Source organism: Carlito syrichta, unplaced genomic scaffold, assembly GCF_000164805.1.
Source record: "Carlito syrichta isolate Samal-C Ts95f unplaced genomic scaffold, Tarsius_syrichta-2.0.1 Scaffold297238, whole genome shotgun sequence".
Taxonomy (NCBI): Eukaryota; Metazoa; Chordata; class Mammalia; order Primates; family Tarsiidae; genus Carlito; species Carlito syrichta.
In genome coordinates, this window is record NW_007241334.1 from 95,053 (window position 1) to 117,573 (window position 22,521).

At 40.1% G+C, this 22,521-nt stretch overlaps 1 protein-coding gene across 2 annotated transcripts; it reads left to right on the forward strand.

Moving 5' to 3' along the window:
• Window positions 1-285: 285 nt before the first annotated feature.
• On the forward strand, window positions 286-20,982 carry PPP1R17 (protein phosphatase 1 regulatory subunit 17). Of its 2 annotated transcripts, XM_008054620.2 has the most exons (5): window positions 286-579; window positions 5,909-6,026; window positions 8,995-9,147; window positions 10,432-10,584; window positions 19,753-19,919. In XM_008054620.2, the coding sequence occupies exons 2-5, from the start codon at window positions 5,945-5,947 to the stop codon at window positions 19,830-19,832; spliced, it is 468 nt and encodes a 155-aa protein (XP_008052811.1). In that variant the 5' UTR covers window positions 286-579; window positions 5,909-5,944; the 3' UTR covers window positions 19,833-19,919. The 2 variants fall into 2 exon arrangements, with proteins under 2 accessions (XP_008052811.1, XP_008052812.1); XM_008054621.2 differs by lacking the exon at window positions 8,995-9,147 and having other exon boundaries at window positions 486-579; window positions 19,753-20,982.
• The last annotated feature ends 1,539 nt before the right edge of the window (window positions 20,983-22,521 follow it).

Consider the following 22,521-nt stretch of genomic DNA (forward strand, 5'->3'; position numbering starts at 1 on the left):
AGAGTGCCTGGCACATGGGTAGCCTTACGTATGTCAGCAATTGCTGCTGTTATTCTGCTTCTCCTTATGAGAGAATCTGAGAGGCAGCAGTGGTGAGTGAAAGTACTTTGAATTTAAACTCAAATCGATTTGAGGGTGGAAATAAGCTGGGCTCCCTCTTGGGCAAGTCACTTAACCTTTCTGTGCCTCAGTTTCCATATTTATAGAATCAAGCCAAAAAAAACCATTGCATAGGACTGTTATAGGGATTCAAAGATGTAGCTGGTGTGTCTGGATTTCTCCAGTGTGCACACTGGGAACCTCAAACACGCCCCTGTGTATTGTATTTTTGTAATGTACAATCATTACCGTGGAGAGCAGTGATGGTGAGGTTAGTCCTCTTTCCTCCTCCATCCCCCTTGCCCTGGTGCCTGTGAAACAGAGCATCCCCATGGCAACAGCAGCAGCTGGTCCCTAGATAAGAGGAGCTGGAGCTGGCCAGCAGCAGCCACTGCTGCCGCAGAGCCAGGCCCAGCTTCGGTGAGCACACACGCGCCCTCCCTGTCTCTCGCCTTCGCTCCCCAGCACCTGCACTGATTGGTAAGTGCTTCAGAATTTTACTCCAAGAACTTTTGAGATGAGAACAGCAGTTTCCAATAAGTTACAGCTTCTTTGTGGTTTCTGGGACCAAAAAAAAAAAAAAAGACTGTAGCTGGTGATGCAGGGGTTGTGCTTTATGGAGCAAGGGGAAGCTGGGGCTTGGTGGGGAGAAGAAAAAGTCACCACTTTAAGTCATTTTTCCAAGGGAGGTGGGATCCTGAGTTCTGTAAAAGTTTTGTAAGAGTCCTCTCAAACTCAACTGCAAAGTTTCAAGATAAAGTCTGTGTATCTGCATATTCACACAGGATGGAGAGATTTGTCTTCCTAGGCTGGGGAAAGTGCACTTCTCAAAACACATCTCCATGCCCTACTTTAAGTCAGTCACTCCTCTAGGAATACTGCCAATTTAGGTCTCCTAGATGAACAAATTCGATTTTAAAATATGGTATTTTTGACCTGAATTCAATCCTCCAGTTAAAAAGAGGTTCCACAAAGGATATGAATTTTACATAGCCAGAGGCTACATTAACCAGACACCACATGGGCTGTGGATATAACCCTCTACCTTTTATTCCATCAAGTGAATCTAGACCTAATTATTTTGAGATTATTCTTTCGAATACTGTAGGGCTAAGCTAAGAGTCCACTCACTCCCTAGAATCAGTATTATCACGTTCCCAAGACATGAAAATGGCTGTTCCGCTGTTGGTTTGTGCCTTGAACTGTTCTGATTTCATTATTAGCCTCAGAGAAGGCCAGAGATGAGATAAGGAGATTATTCTGATGGATCAATTTAGATATACATACTATAATCCAAAGAAAGGACAGAAAGATCAAAGGCAGTTCATGCTCATTAAAATGTTGCCATGTGGGACCTGAGCTGGCCCTTTACCTACATTATGTCATTAATACTCTCAACAACCCTGGAGAAGTGCTACTATCATCCCCATTTTACAGATCTGAAATCTAAATAGCCAAGAGGACACATAATTTTTCCAAGTTCACGCAGCTATAGAGTGGTACAAGCAGCCAAACATTTTCTTCTATCTCATTTTGCTTTACAGCATGAAATACCTACAGTTGTGAGGAATTATTCTGTCCAAAAATTAAACTTCATATTCTCATATCCAGCTGAAAAACCTACTCAAAATGCCCAGACTAGCTTCTGACCACAACTGAACCAATGAATCTTTTTTGGCTGCAAAGATAGCTTTACTGTTCCCCTGAAATAGGATCCAGTTCTGAGCTGGTGGAGGCTAGCCTCTGTAAAATGTATCCTCAGTTTCCCTAGTCTCTCTGGTGTGCCTGCCCTTCTTCAGCAAAGTGGGGTTTCTTCCCTGGCACTCAGTCTTTGACCCTTCCAGTTCCTGCTCTCAAAAGAGAAAATGACCTTTGTCATTAACAATCCCCGTGTATTGTGACATGGTTTAGGCTCCTCTCTCGGTGGTGTTTGCATTCACAAGTGTCTCTCTGTGAAAAGAAGGGCTTTGTCCTTTGTAAAAAGAACAGTACAAATTAGAAGTTGAAGGAGTTTAGAATCTGGGGAGCTGAAAACCTCCCTCAAACCCTAAAATCGCATCCCTTGGTTTCTTGCATGCCACCCACATTCTCTCAAAGAACAACTACCCAAAAAATAACTCAGATCAACAATTCTTTATTCTCTAACTGAGAAATCTGAAAAATTCTGAAAACCAAAAGTTTTGCTGTTGTTAGGTTAAGCACAAACTTTTTTGGTAGCAAAACCTTACATGAAAGGATATGAATCTTTTTGTGGTCTGTCTTTATGTCATTTCATGTGAATAGTCATAATTTTGCTGCAGAAATAATGCATATGATGGCTGGTGCTCCCTGAAATCCCACTGGAGGGGTTATATAATAAAAGGTCCTGATTTTCACAATGCATTTTGCTCTAGGTTTGTCATAAGGGTGGGTGAGTCGATATTGACAATCACAGTGGCGGTCCAAGTTCCTGTGTCAGTGTGAGAATTCAAGGCATACGCTGAATCAAAAAGTGGCAAGAGGATGTTAAAGGGGTCACAAATCTTTGTACTGAGACAGTTTATGAAACACTCCCTAATGTAAAGTCATCAGTCAACAAGCATCTCTGAAGGCCCTAGCTTTTTGACTGGAATATGAAGACCCGGAGGACCAACTATTTAGGTATGGAAGAGACAGCAGGGGCCTTGGAATGTTCCCAAATTATGGGGAGCTGCCAAGGGAAATGATGAAACCTCCTTTGGGCAGCATGACAAGAGCAGCATCCCTTTATGACACCTGCTTGGGGTAGAGACTGAATTAAAGAGAGGAACTTTATAGAAAAGCCTCGTCTCTACAAAAAAAAAATAATAAATAACTGGGGATAGTGGTCTATGCCTATAGTCCCAGCTACTCAGGAGGCTGAAGCAGAAGGATCACCTGAGCACAGGACGCTGAGGCTGTGGTGAGCTGTTATCATACCACAGCCCTCCAACTTAGCCTATGTGACAGATTGAGACTCTGACTCAAAAAAAAAAAAAAAAAAGAGAGAGAGAGCAAGAGAAAGGCATGGTAGTCAAGAATTAGACTGGTTCGTGTCTTATAGTGGTTTACTCACAAAGAAACACCTCACTCAGTGAGGATAGAAATGGACAGTAAACTGGGAGATGAGGTCATCTCAAACCAACATTCAACAAACAGGTACAATGATACCTACTTGCTCTTTTCTTTGTGTGAAGATTTTCTGCCAAGAAGTTCATAATGACATCATCCATGATAAAAGTATCTTCTAATCCCATGGGCAAAACACATCCCTGCCAAGCATGGAGTATGTTTATAATGTAAAAATTCCAAATCTGGAAATCACCTTTCAGCCCCTTGGCAAACAGAATCTTGCTAGTTCACCACCATCATTCTTTTAATCACACTGATTTAAAATGATGCTGTTTCCTCCATAGACAACAGGAGCATTGTTGTGGAGGAAGCAAGTATCCATTATGTGATGGATCACTGGTTATGCTTGCCTTATTCAGAGGACTCTGATATAGTGAACTGATCTTTGCACATTTCATTGGCTAAGGGCAGGTTCCTTTTCTTCTAGTTCAGTGGAACCATAGCCGCTTTGTTCAGATGAAGTCTGGCCCTCCCAAGGTTCAGGATCTGGATGGAAAGAAAGTGTTTGATTGTTTTTAAAAATCTGTTAGCTATACAGGGAGTCTTCCTTAGCCAGCTATCTAGCACGGTATAGACAATGTTACATAAAAACAGCTGCTACTTAAATAGTGTCTACAATATGCTAAGCATGGAGCTACCCTACTTCATCTTCACAGTGACGCTATAAGGCAGGTATTATAACTCCATTTTACAGATAAGAAAATTGAGGATAAACTTGAGGAGCAGAGAGGGACATATATCCCTGAGTGCCAGAATATGGAGCACCACAAAGATGTTAGCCTTTGCAAATTTTATCATAACAACAATAGCTTGTGGAGAGAGAGGCTAAAAATGATTATATTGCACTTGGCCTATATTTACCTTCACTAAATCATTAAGACTTAACAACCTCATCAAAGTCATATTGCTTTTCAATTAAAGAGCTGAGATTTAACCTAAGTGTATTGGACTCAGGAACTCAGATTCAAATTAAATAAACAGCTATTGGGCACATAGGAGCAGGCACATGCTCCAAGTACAAAAAATAGCTTACCTTACAAGGGTTGGGGAGAAGGGGAGGAGGAATGCTATTGCCAGATACTACTTAGAGTAGATAGCAGGGGCCTGAGTTCAAATGATGACTCTGACCCCAAATGCATAACTAATGGTATGTCATTTAACCTATTTGAGCCTCAATTTCTTCTGGAGAATGAATATTTTGAACAGATTCTCCATGGGGTAATTTTTAGCACAGCATCTATAACTGGGCCCATGACTCTGCTCAAAGAAGAAGAAAATTGGTTAAATCGGGGCGTAAGACCATAGTTGAGGCTGTAACTTTGCCTTGAGACCTCAGCACTGAACCCACTCATCCTGAGTGATGTTCCCATGGCATATGCAAATTAACAACATACTTCCTTGTGGTACTGGGGAGTTGACAGTCTTCATACATATGCTAAAAACAATGGTCTGAATTGATTTCTGCTGAAGTCACTCAGTACAATCAGTCTGCACAGAGTGACACTAAAAGCCTTGCTCAAGTGATCAGTTAATGGCTCCATCTGCCATGCAGTGATCTCAGCACATAGTGGGAGAGATCCTCCAGCCTTTCCAGAGAAAGCTGGCTTATTCCTCAGAAGAGAACTGAGTAGAACTCATTCTATGAGCTTCAAAGGTTAGCACAACTGGTCTGTGTGTTCATCTGTCCGTTGATATCCAGGAATCTCAAAAGAAGAGGATCATTTGAGTCATTTTAATCTTATTCTTTTCTTCCTCACCATTCTTGCTATGGTAGGACACGAGTAATAAATCATGAGAGGAACTTAAGGTACAGAATCCAGGCAGATGCAAATAAAGATTTTCTATAAATCTCAGCTATTGTGTCTCATTTAGATCTGACATGTGTCCATTCTGGATTTCTACTCCTCCTGGACAATGGCTGGAACTAATAGCTCTGGAAAGTTCAATGGATTGGTGGTCCAGGAAAGATGGGGAATGGGGGAGGGGAAAAGATTTGCTCTCGTGTCAGGAATCCCTAGGGAAAAATAAAGATCTATTCAAGAACTATTTTCTCCTACTATGTCTCTACCACTATCATAGTATGGATGGGGAGGTAGTCTCATTCATTTATAGTTTCAGGGTACAGTGGTAGCAAACCAGAAGTCTGACTCAGTTCGGGTTTAAAGGATTCACTTTGGTTTTAAGAGGCTTGGGTAGACAGTGGAAATCTGCAGAATTGGACTTGGATATAGGATTGGTTATTTAATAGATGTGAGACTATGCTCATTAAACTTTCTGAGCCTCAGTTTCCTCATCTGTAATGTAAACACAATCATAATCCTACTTTGTGGAACTCAACAGAGAAAATATAGGCAAGGTTTAATCAGAATTTTGAGAAGCTAACGCATTTCTAATTCAGACTTGACAACTGGTCATTTTGAAACTCTCAATGTATCTCTGAGACAAGGCAATTGTTGAACATTTGATACATGACAATTACCCATAAATCTGTGTGTGTATGTTTGTGTGTGCGATTCATTTTATTTTGGCTTAAATCTCTAGTAGCTAAGTATAAAAAGAAGATTTGAAAAATAGGATTAAATTTGGAACATAAGAGTAAGTGCTCAATAAATGTATTTATTTTATTTAAAAGTGAATGAACAGAAAGCATACTTATGAACTGTTTCTTATATTTTCTTAGTTCTGGGGAAGAAAGACTCCCATCCACCCTCTTTTGATGATGTCCACTGAGCAAATGCAGCCACTAGAGCTCTCAGAAGACAGACTGGACAAGCTGGATTCTCGTTGCAGCCACTTAGGTAAATGCTCCATTGTGAATGTCAGTAGTGGAAGTTGGAAAGGGGGCGTCTCTGCCATTTGGTTTGTGGGCAAGTCAGAGAGGGGCCCTCTGAAACCTGATAGTCTGTGCCTTCTGGTGACAGCCCACACCAGATGGGCAGGCAAATAGCCATGGGTCTGTGGGGTCTGCCATGTAAATATTAGCTGAAGCACTGGAGAGAAGTTCATTAGAGTTAGAGAGGGAGACAGAGAGAGAGAGAGAGAGAGAGAGAGAGACAGAGGGAGCATTGTCCTCTTTTTTGGGTCTGACAGAATTCCAGGCAGAGCATTTTTGAGGCAATAAATGGAATGTGTCAGTATAGCTTGTTTCCAGTATTTCCCGACACACTTATACTCCATGTGCAGTGCCAATAAAATATTTCAAATATCTCTCTTTGCCTATCAAGACAGAATTTTAAATAGCCTTTTTCTGCTTTATTGTCAATCTGTTTCCTTTCCAGAACTGACTTTTTGCATAACCTTTGTAATGAAAATACCAGAAACATTTCTGCCTCTACCCATTTCTAAAAATGAGACACTCAGACTTTTGATGGATGGGCCTTTTGCATATTCATAGCCTTTGTCTATGCCTCGCCTGGTTATGACTCCCCCCTCCTCTCCCCCTCCCCATTTGCCATCAAGATATTTTATGTTCAAGATTTCTCCAAAAATGGGGAAAAGTGCAATTGAAGTAAAAGTCAAAATTGAAGCAAATGGCTTGCTCTCTCTACTGTGCACTGAGTAGCATCCTGGGGTTAAATGGTGACTCATGACAAGTCTGTACCTCCAGAGGAGGACAGCACTCATTCTGAGTAACATTCATTCATTCATTCAACATGGTATGTAAAATATGGTGGGGGGGGAATTAACTGTGCTATGTGGTAATACGTTTTAAAAATTGCTTTTGCAGTCAGGCATTAAGGTACATACTCTCAAGAGGCTGAGTGCAATCCTGATCCCATAACCTACCAGCAATATACCCTTCAACTTTTTTACCTAGCCTTCTGAACCTTAGTTACGTCATCTTCAAAGCAGAGGTGATATATAACATCTGTGTAGCCTTAGTGTGGGAACTAAATTAGATACAATGTTTAGGCATGATACTCATATTTAGCAACTGATAAAGCATAGGCATTGACATAGCAGAAAGATGTAAAAAATGAGTGAATGACACAGTTTTTGTCTAGACCCACAAAAAGAAACTGAAAAAATATAACACATTTAATCCTCAATGTTTCAAAGAAACGTACCTGATTTTCAAAAAATAAGAAACAGAGAGGAAAGGAATGGAATGGAAAGAAAAGGCTGAAGGTTCCAATTACTCTCTCTTGATTTCCTCACATTTGTTCATATTTGTAGATCTAGCCAGACTGTATCCAGGCCCTAGTTAGTATTTTCAAAGAAGACAAATAGCTTCAGTGCCTTGTGGCCTCTTTGAAACCTAACAAAATAATTCCTTATACATAATATATTTCAGTTCCTTCACTCAACATACATTCAACACATATTTACTCATTGCTGCTGAAGAGATAGAAGACAAAACACCTGTCATTAAAGAGGGCAGAAAAGACATATGCCAAAATAATCACTAGATCATCTTTTAGAGGTGTTACCTGAAATAATGCTGTGGGTATTCAGAACATGAGAAAGAACACTCAGGACTAGAGTAGTTTAGAAAGAACTATGAAGATGAGAGGCTTTCCTCTGGGTCTGGTGGAAGGTTAGAGTGTGAGCAGCAATGTCCAGAGTGAACATTTTTTAAGCATCTGAAATATATTAGATGTGTCAGATGCTTTGCAAACATTAACAAATCTCAATCTCTCTCTCTCTCTCTCTCTCTCTCTCTCTCTCTCTCTCACACACACACACACACACACACACACACCAATTTAATAATATTATGCTTACTTTAAATATTGAGAGAACACTAAAGTTCCTAGAAATGATGTCCCAAGTTCTCAGAACTATCAAATGACAGTCAGTATTTGAACCCAGATCAACCAGACTCCACTTATCCAGTTATCATGTGCTTATTGGAGGGAGAAACAATTAAAAACAAAATTTCAAAACAGCTATAATCCTTAATTGTCAGGAAGGCTGTTTCTGCAGCAGGAGATAAATCATGAAGGACCACTGATCCCTTGCCAGAATGATGGCAGAGAAGCCCAAAGGAGAGCAACATTAAAAATAAAAGGCATAGAAGAGTAAGATAGAGTGGAAAAAAGACTTTAATGGGCAAGGAGTGATCTGATTGGATTCATTACCTGTAATGATTTCTGATGGATTTGGTGTAAAAGCCAGGCTTCAAATGCTCTAATGGGGTAGAGAATTGAGAAAAGTAAAAAAATGAATGAGAAAGCATCATGACTTTGAGTTAGGTTGGGCAAATAGGAGAGTTGCAGAGTGAGGGACAGTGAAAAGACAAATGCTGAAGCTCAAGTGTGGATCACAGAAGGACGTGGCTGGCCATAGCAATGATGGCAAGTAAGGAATTTACCAAGAATCTTGGGAAAACTTTCTAAGACTAAGGGAGATTTAGGTTCCTTACCGGCCCTTGGAGTCTGGAAAGAGAGTAAACCTTGAGAAAGAATATTGAGGAGCATTTAGCCCAGAGAACCTATCTTCTCATCAGGAAGTTAACTCAAACTTCTGCTCTGTGGCTTCACTGACTACATTTGTAAGTGTTTCTTTGCCTTGATGGTTCATCCATTTGAATTCTCTTAATTTGGAGTTTTACAGAATTCCAGTTTTCCATTTTATTACATAAATTTATGCAAGACTATGAAAGTCCACTCTGAATGACGCCAAAATAAATAAACACTTTTTTATCCAGAGCAAATGACATCTGCCCTCATCATCAGGTGCAATTGGAAACCAACCAGATTGTGACTGGACACTTAATTATGTTTTATTCTTTTTTTTTTTTTTTTGGTATTCTGTCAAAATCAGATGATCTTTCAGACCAGTTCATTAAGGACTGTGATCTCAGAAAGAAGCCTAGAAAGGGGAAAAACGTACAGGCTACCCTGAATGATGAGTCAGACCAAAAAAAGCCAAGGAGAAAAGATACACCGGCACTGCACATTCCACCCTTTATACCAGGTAACGGACAACAAAGTCGGTTTGCACAGCTATAAAAGGGAATCACTTGCCACTAGGTGACATCCATCTTTCAAATGTTTCCTTAAATACGTGGGTATTTCTACATAATTGGTTCACTTTCCATCTCTGTATTAGTTACAATATGGCCAGCTGCTATAACAGACAAATTCATCAGCAGAAAAGTTTATTTTTTACTCAACAATAGTGGCAGTTAGGGTGGGGGAGACAACTCTGCATCAAATAGTCACTCTGGGATCCAGGCTGATCAGTTTTGATGTCATCAACACACGGGGAGCAAAGTTATCATGAACTTCCAAGGTCACCAGTGAGTATCAACACCTGCAGGCATGGGGTAGACAGAATAGAGGATTGTTCTGGGAGATTCCTGTGGGCCAGACCTCCTCCGTCACAAAGTCTCACCTGACAACAGGGTATCTGGGAAATTGGCCCAGCCCTGTGCCCTGAAGAAAAGAAAAGCAGTTTGGTGGATAACTAAGATGTCTCTTGGATGTGATATGTACCACTCTCTTATTCTCAAAAGTCGTGTTTTGATGCCTTTTCTCCTCCCCCCCCTTGAATATCAACTCACTGTCATCTCTGTTCACAATACACTTTGAGGGATACAAAACAAATAAAACACTAATCTTTCTGGGAGGGAGATTTCAGTTTTCTGAGAAATGCCAGCAGCATATAATAACTGGAATCTGTAGTTAGAAATTAAAATCTGTAGTTAAAAGGACTTTGGGAGCTTATTCTGGGTAGTGAGTTGTGGAAAATTTTATAGAAGAGAATTATTAAATGATGGAGAAAAATTTTACCTGTAAAATAGATGTGACAAGGTAGGAGGCTGGAGATACAGCAACGATTAAAGTATCAAAGCAGAAGTATGCTTGCAGAATCACAAATGATCCCCTCTGGTTGAAGAGGAGGGACTTTGGATGCAGACTAACTGGGATCAATTCCTGATGGACACCTATGGTGCTATAATAGCTCAGGTCCAGTTCTTTGCTTGATTTTTCTCAGACATGTGATGGTGGTAATAATATTAAATTCCTTAGGGTTCTGTGAAGCTATAATAAAATCAGGCATGAAAAATTATGTGTATAGAGAATGTTCCTAATGTAGCCCCAATAAATACTAATTCTTATTATAAAGAAGCTTCTTTTATTAAAATAAGTTTGAAAAGCCTAACTTTTACCAGGTGTGTGTAAATGTGCATGGTCCCCATATATTAGAACACATGTATTTGACCCTGTTTCTCTCTCTTTTCCCCTAACTATACAGGTGTGTTTTCAGAACAATTAATTAAAAGATATGATGTTCAAGAGAGACATCCAAAGGGTAAAATGAGCCCAGCTCTTCATAACACTGACCTGGAACAGAAAAAGCCAAGGAGAAAAGACACACCTGCCCTGCATATGTCCCCATTTGCAGCAGGTAAAAGAGCTTGTGCAGGGTGTTTGCAGGGGGTGAAGGGAACAGGTCAAGAGCCTTGCCATCTGGAGATGCCAGGGGCCTGGCCTTTGTCTTGGCCCAGCAAGCTGTGTTGTGCAGAAGTACTCTGGAGAGGAGCTGCACTCACGGCAGCCTTTGAGGTTTATCATCACAGGTCCCTCCCCAGGGGCTGATCTGGGGATGAGAAAGGGTCAGAGCATTACTCATGCTTCAGCAGAGCTAGTCAAATTCACTGAGTCAATGGAATAGAAATGTCAGCAGGTCCTTGAGAAGAGTTGGAATGCCTTCCTCCCCAGGCTTCCACGAACACTGCATCCTATGGCTGAGTCTCGCAAGACACCTGAATTAACTGGTCAAATCCTTACAATGAGGTCAGGGATGGGAAGGGGGGGTAGGCGGGAGGAAGGGAAACATTGATAGCTACCTTAACATGTATCAAATCCCAGGCTATAATGGAACTACTCTGAGATATGAGATATAGTCCTTGCCACTGAGAAGATTATGTGTGAGTTGAGGAATAAGCCATGTACATTCATGACTAGAGTATGAGACCGCGTGTGTGTTTCATATAGATAGATGTGTGGGGAGTAAAAGAGAGAAAACATATTAGTGTTGATTGAGATCCTACTAAATGTCAGGTACTGAGTTTGGCATGGATTTTAAGAATTAATAGACTAACACAATAAAGTAGCTATTATCTTCTTTGACTGGTTAAAAACACTGAGGGAAAATTTAATTCACTTACTCTGCTTCTTTAAAGACTTATATGGGTAAAATTGATGGATAGATGGCTAACGGGCTGATTGGTTGGATCAATAATGAGAGGACTAGATGGATAAATGAATGTATAAAATCATAATCAAGATCAAATACTATCAGTGATAGAGTCGGGGCTCAAACCAGAGTCTCTCACCTTCGGGTAGTTTTTCATTGATCTATGCTGTTCTGTGGTGTGGACTGTTAGCATCATAAAAATTCAGAATGAACACTCTTGGAAGAAGATGAAATTTGGTTGTTATTATAAAACTATATTTCCCCATTATTTTATTTAATTCAAAAATCAAAAGACAGCTCAGAAGAAGACATCATGACAAAAGCAATCGGTGTCTTGAGATCCCCAGCCATGCTAGAGGATCTAGTTTTAAGTTTCATGGGATTTGTATTCTCTGCACTTCTGTCCTTTTTCTTCTTCTTCTTCCTCTCATTCCACCTCCTCTAACCTCTGTCCATCCCTCCATCCCTTCATCTTCACCACTTGCTTATATACCAAGATGATTGTGGGTATGTGATCCACATGATTATGCCAGTGACAACGTTCTCTCTCGCGCGCTCTCTCTCTCTCTCTCTCTCTCTCTCTCTCTCTCTCTCTCACACACACACACACACACACACACACACACACACATGGAGAGAGAGAGAGAGAGAGAGAGAGAGAGAGAGATGTTTCTAAGACCAGCTTTTCCAAGCACTGACTTCATGCAAACTTCTGAGATAATGCAAATAAAAGTAGTTTAGGATGTACAGAAGTCTAATACTCAAACTGTCTTTATTCTTTTTTTTTTTGCAAAGAAAGAAAAGTTTATTTAAAAGCAATTTAAAGAGAGAAAGAGAAGAGAGAGAGAAGATTCACCTCCCCAAGCTGTCTTTATTCTTTTAACAAACACTTATTGAAGTCTTATGTTCTAGGCACTGTTTCAGGCACTAGTACTGGAAGAAAGTCAATAATCATATAAATAAATACATAATGGAACGTCTGCTAGGGCTAAATGCTATGAAGAAAAGAATTAGGAAGGGGAAGAAAGAAAAATGGAGATTGCTTCTTTAGATAGGGTGTGCAGAAAAGACTTTTCTTGGGAAAAAAATAAGCAGAGACCTGAAGAAAGTGTGGAAGGGCACACTGTGGAGACAACTGAGGAAAGAACATTTGAGGCAAAAGTCGAAGCATCCTGAGGTGGTGATGTCTTTGGCTTTTATTCATTGAGTACCTACTATGTGCCAAGTGTTGTTCATGTGCTGGGCATACACTAGAAAATAAAACTAAAAAAGCCCTTGCTTTCATGGAGTTTATACTCTAGGTGGGAAATTCGGTCTTAAAGCAGGAAAAATTAGGTTTTCCTAAAATTCACAGCCAGGCAACTTGGATGCCATATGCTAACTTACTTAAAGAAGAGGGATGCTTCATTTTATTGTGCTTCACTTATTTGAACTTTGCATATATTGTGTTGTTTTCTTGCTTGTGTGTGTTTTGTTTGTTTTTTTTATTAATTGAAGGCTTGTGGTAACTTTGCATCTACCAAGTCTATTTTTCCAGTGTTATCATTTTTCCATCTGCATGTGCTCACTTTGTGTCTCTGTGTCACATTTTGGTAATTATCCCAATATGTCAAACTTTCTCATTATTCTCTTTATCTGTTATAGTGACCTTCGATGTTACTATTGTAAGTTCTGGGGGGATGCCATGAGCCACACTCATAATATGGCAAACTTAATTGATAAATGTTGTGTCTGTTCTGACTGCTCCACCGACAGGTCATTCCCCTGTCTCTCTCCCTCACCTTGGGTCTTCCAATTCTCTGAGACACAACAAAGTTGAAACTAGACCAATTAATAACCCTACAGTAGCCTCAAACTGTTCAAGTGAGAGGAAGAGTCACACATCTCTCACTTCAAATCAAAAGCTAGAAATGATTACTCTTAGTGAGGAAAACATGTCAAAAGCTGACAGGTCAAAAGCTAGGCCTCTTGTGCCACACAGTTATCTAAGTTGTGAATGCAAAGGAAAAGTTCTTAAAGAAAATTAAAAGCACTACTCTGGTGAACACATAAATGATAAGAAAGCAAAACCTCCTTATTGCTGATATGGAGAAAATTTTAATGTTCTGGATAGAAGATCCAACTAGACATAACATTCCCTTAAGCTAAAGTCTAATCAAGAGCAAGTCCTTATCTCTCTTAAATTCTCTGAAGGCAGAGAGAGATGAAAAAGATGCAAAAGAAAAGTTGGAAGCTAGCAGAGGTTGGTCATGAGGTTTAAGGAAAGAAGCCATCTCTAGCATTAAAGTACGGGATAAAGCAGCAAGTGCTGATGGAGAAACTGCAGCTCCATTTTGCAGCCCATGGATCAAAAAGTCATTTCAGGTTTCTAGTCTTATTATTTAAAAATTACATGTTGTAAGGTCATAGCTGCCATAGAGAGTGATTCCTCTGACGAATCTGGACAAAGCACACTGAAAGTCTTCTGGAAAGGATTCACCATTCTAGAATCATTAAAAACATTCATGATTCATGGGAGGAGGTAAAAATAACACTAATAGGAATTTGGAAGAAGTTGATTCCAACAACTATCATGAATGACTTTAGGAGTTCAAGATGTTACTGCAGATGTGGTAGAAATAACAAAAGAACTGGGATTAGACGGGGGAACCTGAATATGTGGTTGAATTGCTGCAACCTCATGATGAAACTTAAATGGATGAGGAGTTACTTCTTATGGATGAACAAAGAAAGTGGTTTCTTGAGATGGAATCTACTCCTAGTGAAGATGCTGTGAACACTGTTGAAATGACAACAAAGGATTTAGAATATTCCATAAACTTACTTGATAAAGCATGGTCAAGTTTGAAAGGATTGACTCCAATTTTGAAGAAAGTTCTGCTGTGAGTAAAATGCCATCAAACAGCATTGCATGCTATAGAGAATTCTTTAATGAAAGGAAGAGTCAACCGATGCAGCAAACTTCATTGCTGTCTTATTTGAAGAAATTGCCACAACCACCATGACTTTCAGCAACCAGCAACCTGATGAGTTAGCAGCCATCAACATCAAGGCAATACTTTTTATGAGCAAAAACATTAAGAGTCAATGAAGCCTCAGATGCTTGTTAGCAATTTTTAAAAATAATGTATTTCTTAAACAATATACATTGTTTCTTTAAACATAATGCTATTACATACTTAATAGACTACAGTATAGTGTAAACATAACTTTTATATGAGCTGGGAAATTTAAAAATTCGTGTGATTCTCTTTATTGCAATATTCACTTTATTGCAGTGGTCTGAAACTGAACCCATCATATCTCTGAAGTATGCTTGTAATAAAATTTCTGAGCAGTTCTGCAGTAAAGGAATCACTTTAATTTTGCATAACCCAGCTCTGATCTATTTGCCACAGAACTTTTTTCCTACTATTAGTCTAATCATTCTATATATTATGCTGTAATATGGGAAATCTTGTTTTATAATCATATATGATTTAAATAAGCCCTTTCTTTTTTTACCTCTGTCAAAGGATCACTGTCTCCAAATTCTATGAGAGAAAACAGAGGAATAGACAGGATCACATGTTTTCTGACTTGCAAGTAAGAAGCAGAGCCAGACAAGGTGGCATAGAGCATGTGGAAACAATTCTTTGGAGAAATGGTCCAGAAACCAAGTGGAATGGTCTGAACCTGCCTCTTGTTTGCTTCTCATAGGTTATGTGCATTCCTACCTACAATGAGTCACCAATCAATCATGCATTTCCCCTCAAGCTCTGCCCCTGTCCAGGTCTCAGTTACCTTTCTTTTCTTTTTCTTTTTCTTATATGTAATTTTTTTTTTTTTTTTTTTTTTTTTAGAGACGAGGTCTCACCAAGTTGCCCAGGCTGGTCTCAAACTCCTGGGATCAGGCAATCCTCTTGCCTTGGCCTCCCAAAGTGCTGGGATTATAGATGTGAGCTACTGCATTCGGCCCTCGGTTACCTTTCAAGACTCAGCCAGCCCAAAGCCTCGGCTAACAGATCTTTGAAGTTCAAAATAACTCTTCTCTAATCTGAATTAACTCTGTATTAGTCATGGGCATGAAAATACCCAAGACTTTTTCAGCTCTTTTAGTATTGTCTTTACTGTTCTTGTTGCTATTATTGTTGCTGCTATTTACATGGACTTACATCAGCAACTTTCTTGGTGAATCCATGAAGACTGAGCTGTGATTGCTTTATATTTCTGGCATTGATCTTGATGTCTAGTCCAGTCCTGTCTGTGTAGCAATGCTCTCTATGTATATGTTGACTTGATGTTCTTTCTGGCAATCGCTGTTTTGCAATACCTTGAAAAATAGTGGAGACTGATCATTTTCTCTTCATTCTTGTATCTGTTTTTTATTGAAGTTCTCCCATGAAGACTTCATTAGAGGGACAACAATATTTATGGATAAGGAGTCATCCTTGTGTACAAAATTGAACGTGGGCTTTAGCATCAGAAAGGCCTAGGTTTCATCTCTGGTTCTACTTCATACTAGTTTTGTGACCCTGGGCAATTAGCATAAACTATAAAAGCCTCTTTCGTTTTATTCATTCCTGAAACGACGACCATAAAATCTGTCTCCCAGGGTTATTAACACAATTGAATAAAGTTTAAAAAGCACTTAGCAGAGTTCTGGCATACAGAAAGCGCTCAGTATATGTTAGTTCCCCTTCATTCTTTGTTCAATCTTATATTCTTTGAGAGGCATCTAAACATTCGTGAAGGTGAGAATTCTCTGAATGACAGTGTTTTATGTCTCCATATAAACCTGCTGATTCAAGAAATTTCCTAAAGTGTTGAGCTCTGTTTATCTGGCAGTGGGTACTGCCCACACTCCAATCTCTACATTCTAAAAGAGCAGCTTCTCTATTGAATTAAAAATGTTTATCAAACACTGCAGAGTAAACAAGAGCTGGGGGTGGGGTGGGGTGAGATAGCTGTACGTCTACAGATTCTGTACACATTACAGAATTCCTTGAATCAGCAAATCTGTTATAAGTATGTGCAATTACAGATATTGTTGTCTGATTCTAGCTTTTATTAGCATATTAGCTGAAGTACTTCATTTCTGAAGAGTCTTTAGTATTTAAAGATTTGGCAGTAATCGAAATGCTAGTTAAGCTGATAAGGATAGAGCCTTCGGCAGCTGTTCAGAAAGACTCACATTGGGTCTAATAAGGGTGTGGAGAGAAACTCACAGACAAATGCACTCTGGAGACATCTCCTCTCATTAGCCCTTGGCAAGTGAAAACTGGACAAGGATTCACTCTCTCTTCTAAATCTCTTGCTAACTACCTTCATTCCCCTAGGTTAATGAGCTTGTTTGACAGGTTCCAACTGCCAGAACAGTCCTATAGAGGGGAATCAGCTCAAGCTTCTTTGCCAGCCCCAGGCTTGCTCCCAACTTGGCCTACTGTTGCTAGGGACCCCATCTCAGTGACTGCATGGCAGGTAGCATTGGTTAAGATTTTTCAGATCTGGGTGTCCAAACCCTGCTTAAGAGAGAAAGATGTCTTTAGTTTGGATTTGTGGCAAAGGGACACAAACAAAGAAAAGAATAATGGGGCTGGGGCTGGAAGGCTTGAGGAGAAGCCACCTAGAAAATTTTCCATGAGCTGGGAACATTTGAACACTGGGGCATCAAAAATCAAAATACTGTACCTGCACAATGGGAAAAGATCAGTATGTTCATTGAAAGCGACACCTTTTCTGTCCTGCTGGGAATAGGACATTCTCTTCAGTGTGATTTATCAGAAGAGGTGGTGTCTTAGTCCTGACTCCCTCAGTTCATAATGTAATGTGCAGGAACAACTTCAGATGGTGGTCTGGCTAGGATCATGCTCTAAAATAACTTGCTGCAAGACTGATTGGCTTTTAAAGACCTTGGACTGGTAGCCTTGGCCTTAGAACACACCAAGCTCCTATAAGCAGCTAAGGTTCTCTAACTTCTTCTGTATAGGGAGAGTGAGAAGGAAAGGAACTGACATTTGCTAAATACTTACTGTATTTCAAGTTTTGTGCCAAATGTTAGAATCTCCTTTGAGGACCTCACAGTTTAGTAGGGGAGAACCATGTATTGTCCAATATCACAGATATTCATGTAAGATGTGGCTACAGCATTTAAAAATGTGGGCCTAAGTCTATTTGGGGGCATACAAATTATTTTTCCTCCAATTTTACAGGTAAACTAAACTGATGCTCAGATAGATTGAGTGACCTGTTCGAGGCTGAATGATCATCAAAGGCAAAGCTTTTTGGCTTTTCAGAATACATTCCTTCAGGGGAGCATCTCTGTTTCCCTTGGGAAAGCATAAGGATCAGGAGGGGGTTAAACCAGACCAACACTTCCCAAACTCAGGTCATCTTCAGCTCACCAACACATCAAGAACAAGAAAGCAGTGGTGACGTGGAGACACTCCTGATATAAGGTCTTCCCAAGCAACAGCATCCATGAAATCAGGATTTTGATAAGCTACCATATATTTTTCATTATAAATCAAAACTCAGTGCTTAACTATATTAACATAAAATTCCAATTTTAATAACTAATATTAGCATAAAGTGCTAGTTCACCTTCCACTTGTAATTATGTCCTGTGCCCTTGTGGATAGCCCAGCTCACCTTGAGAAAAGCAGGCCTTGATGACTTAACAGGCTCCTCCCACCCCTGAAATCCTGAACATGAGTAGGTTTCAAGGGTACCCAAAGTAACCAGAAAGTTGACTAGAATTTGAGAATTTAAAGGTTCTTGCCCATTTTGAATCAACCCAAATTTGGCTTCATATGAAGAGATATATAGGAAGGAAGGATGGAAAGTTTTGGAGCTCAGTATAGCTAGCTCTGATGTTCTTCTATCATGCTAGCCTTAATTCCAAATAAAAATCCAAACCTCTATGCAGCTGGTACGCAAGAAAATATCTCCCACTGTGTTTCATAAATGATTTATGCAAAAGCCTTAGATTCTAACTTGACTCTTAAAATTGTTTTTCTCTTCCAATAAATACCAGCTAATTGGTAAAGAACCCATATGAACAAACTAGGAACTGAATCAAATGAATAGTCATTAAGATCAACACATAGTTTTCATTAATTTGCTGCTGTTGAATGGAGTCCAGTGTCGTAGGAAGGCTCTTGTGGTGCACAGCTTCCCTCTCTCAAGTTTAGATCTTTATGAAATGTTTCATGAACTGAAAGGTCTCTAATTATGAGAAGCGAGAGGGAGGCAATGCAAGGTATTGGTGGGGAAGCAAAGCTGGCTGGCTGAAATGGGATGACAGAAACCATGGAGGATTGGCCTTGAATCACAGTTTCCTTTGTCCTTTTATTAAAACGACTCTACTTCACATTTCAAAAAATGAAAAGAACCACTCAGACCACCTTGGCTTGTTCTTTCAGGGCCAATCAGACCAGAATATTGTGCTCAGACTTCTGCATTTCACAGGCCCATAAACTTTTTAAAAAACATATTATGGATTTGAACAAAGAAATAGTAATTTTTTATTTTGTCTGATAAGGATGCTTTAAAAAATCTAACATCTCTACATTTTTATAAAAGAAAGAAAAAAAATAAAAGAAAGAATATTTTCATCCTCCAAAGAGGAAAAGAATAATCTCAAAGTAAGGAACAGCTTTATAAATTGCAGCCATGTGGTTGTATGAGAAACTCACTACACTTATTTTCTCGTTTTGCTCTGAAGAGTGTGAACTTTATCGTCTATTGGCACAGTACTGACATTGAGAAATGGCATGTCAGAGCCTCAGCTCAATATTCTCCCAGATGTTAGTAAAATACCTTTAAGTTTGACTTCATGAGGCTTACCAGTTCTTTTCAAAAGCAAACTAAACTAGAAGATTGTGAAGGGACAGGAAGAAAACTGATGTTAGTTGCTCACAGGTGCGGCTCTGTGCTATTGTGTATTGTTGCATACATCTTATTTCATTGTCACAAATAATCCTTTGTAATAATTATTAGTGTCCTCATTTTACATATGAGAAAATTCAGGTGCAAATGTATTAACTTGCCCAACACAGATTAAGTGAGTGACAGAACCACATATCCAAAGCAATTGGATGATTTCCACTCCACCATGCTGCAAACTCAGGGCAGAACTTTGAGAAGAGGATGAAGGTTGCCTCTGACTCCAGGCTGTGCCTCCCTCTGTCGCCTGAGTGGTGTCCTCGTTGAACACCTCTGGGAAGGCTAAATAAGGCCACCCAATTCCTTCTCTCTCAGTTGCAAAGAAGTTAGCTTTGCAGGCACTAAGAGGTTTCTGGGTTGCCATGCTCCTGTGTACTGTGTCTATGCTGCAAGGTTGTCTAATATTTCCATTAGAGGCACTTAATTGCAGGTCTGTGCTTTGTTTTGCAGGTGTGACACTGCTCAGGGACGAGAGGCCCAAAGTGATCGTGGAAGATGACGAAAAGGATGGTGACAAGATAGCTATTTAAAGATAGTTCCCCCAAGACCACTTGTAAATAGGTTAGATCAGTTCCCTACGGTGACCTAGAGAAAAAATAGACTTGTTTCTGCTCTCATTTTTATCATCGTCTGACTTTAAGGTTCAGACACCTTTTCCCCAGGAGACATACTACATGAGATTGCCAGTCACCTCTCCATTTCTGTCTTCTTCCTTGAGTCTGGTTTCAATTCCCATGTTTTGAATTTTCGTTTTGCAATCCAGTGGAAAAGAAACAGGTTATCCTAAATAAGGAGGTGACAGAGAGAGTTCTGGTGTTTAGTTTCTTCATCTTCTGGATCAAGAACACAGATAACAGGCAGCCTTTACTTCTTGGTTTGTGCTGCTGGGCAGTACTTGGCTTAGTATCATCCAAACACCAGTCCAACTGGAGGCTCCCTGTTGCCAGTTAGAGAGGTGAGAATGTTTTTGTTCTAATTCACTGATTGCTTTGGAGAGCATGGTCTCTTATTTCTCCTGTCCTATCTTAAGAGTCCAACTGTGTCTGATGATATTTCTAAGAACCTTGCAAGAGAAACTCTAAAGACAATTTTATGAGCTGGAAGAGTCAAACCAACTCACCATGCCTTGGCACAAGACACCAGAAGCAGCAAGTGCTAGTCTGCCTGGGGAGCTTAGCAATATATCTTTGTATTATTTTTGTTTTTAAAAACAACAGTTCATAATCACGCTGCCCTGGCATCTATCTGTGAGTTGTATCACAAGTGAGCCATTATTAATGCTAGATAAAACACCAATGTTTGTGACGAATTTACTTTTTAAAAAACTAAGGTCAAATGAAGGCCATTCTAATATTTTTAGCATTTCACTTATTCAAACTCCAGTATGCTTTCTTGCACAGGTGGAGAGAGTATAATATTGACAAGTGAGCAGGGATCTGTATATAGCCCCTGCCCCAGCCTTGGGTGCCTATGGGAAGGCTTTGCGCATGGGTCTCCTCCACCAGGCAATAGGCGGGGAGAAAGGTGAGAACTATTATTAAAGGGAGGAAAAAAGGATATTTGAATTGTCTCATCTAAGAGTGATCATTTGGAAGCTCTGTATATACCCTGGCTCCAGCAGTTTAGTAATCCCTTCTGTCATTCTGATCACCTCACAAAGATGGAAAAGATGCAGTACTCTGCTGGAAATAAAGATACTTCCGTCCACATATCTATGGCCTGGTGCATGTCTCCTAAAACACCCTATTTGTTTACAATTTATAAAGGGTATAGGTTTCAAAAGAGACTCAAAGGTGTTGTTTTGCTTTGCTTTTGTTTTTGTTGGACCTATGGAGGTTTAAAAATGTTTGCATTAGCTGTTCATATTTAACAAACCAATCTGGAGAACTTACATAAAATTCTGGATTTCTAGGTTCTCTTGGAAAAACATCTCAAAGCTGGGTAACTTTGGGCTTGATTAAAACATGGCAGCCTGCCGGGCTCGATGGCTTAGCCTGTAATCCCAGCACTTTGGGAGGCTGAGGAGAGTGGATTGCCTGAGCCTGCAGATTTGAGACCAGCCCCCGGGCAACTTGGCGAGACCTCGTCTCTACAATAAAATAAAAATAAAAATAAATTAGCCAGGCGTGGTAGCGAGCATCTGTAGTTCTGGCTACTTGGAAGACTGAGGCGGAAGTATTGCTGGAGCCCAGCAGGTCTACGCTGGGATGGCCGTGAGCGTGTGACAAGGCAGCCGCCAGCTGGACCTGAGTACTGGGTACTCATTTTGGAAGGGGCATGCATTCTGCAGTTTGACATATGCCCCACCTGGAGTAGTTGACTTGAGTTTGGAGCCCCCTAGTGAAGACCCATGTCATGTTCCTAATGGTCTTGCCTTTATGTTTCCAGTGTTCCATTCCCACGTCTGATGGTCCCAATCACAACTTTGGAGGGAGGGGACCTGAAACTGTGACTGGGATGCTGGTTGAGGCATAAATGGTGAAACACGGCCACCATAAAGTCTTTAAGAAACCAAAAGCAATTACAGGTATTTGGATACTAGAATAATATCACCGCTTTTTTTACCAAGGGATCTTCACTCAGAAAATACAGACGCACTCTCTTCCTATCAGATTTTCTATATAAACACAGTGGACACCCGCAGTCATGTCTGTAGATGGTCAATAAACTGTAAAACTACTCAGAAAAGCCCTCATCATTTCTAACTTCCTAGGATAGGGTGGAAGGTTGATGGACTGTTGCAGAAGAAAGAGACCTTGGGTTTTATCCCTAACTGTGTGACACCGAGCAAGTTTCTGAAATTCTCTGCGTCTGGTTATCTCAAAACTGAGGATAATAATTATTGCTTTGCCTTCTTCATAATTTGAGGATTAAATGAGATAATGTACAGCAAAGGGCTCTGTAAGCTAAAATGCCCTATTGAACTATAGTAGGATAATTTTAAGACCCCTTCAGAGCCTGGACTGCCAAATTCCCATTGCCTGGGTATTGAATGGGTAGCAGTTATGCAGATTCAACACCCGGCACTGGAAAGATTCCACAAGGGAGATCCCATCACTTGTATAGCCTTAACTATAACAACCTTTGTAATAGAGTCCCAGTCTCAAGGGAGCAGACACAGAATGGTGAGGGGCAAAACCAGCCAAAACACAATCAACCCTGGACATCATTGGGGTGATTTGGGTTGCAGCCATATCTCCCTTACTTCTCTTGCCCCAT

Bases quoted from the DNA above. Each gene is read 5' to 3' on its own strand.
- PPP1R17 (XM_008054620.2), top strand. From the start codon at position 5,945: ATGATGTCCACTGAGCAAATGCAGCCACTAGAGCTCTCAGAAGACAGA. The intron at 9,148-10,431 runs GTAACGGACAAC...CTAACTATACAG, and splicing joins CATTCCACCCTTTATACCAG to GTGTGTTTTCAGAACAATTA. The intron at 10,585-19,752 runs GTAAAAGAGCTT...TTTGTTTTGCAG, and splicing joins TATGTCCCCATTTGCAGCAG to GTGTGACACTGCTCAGGGAC.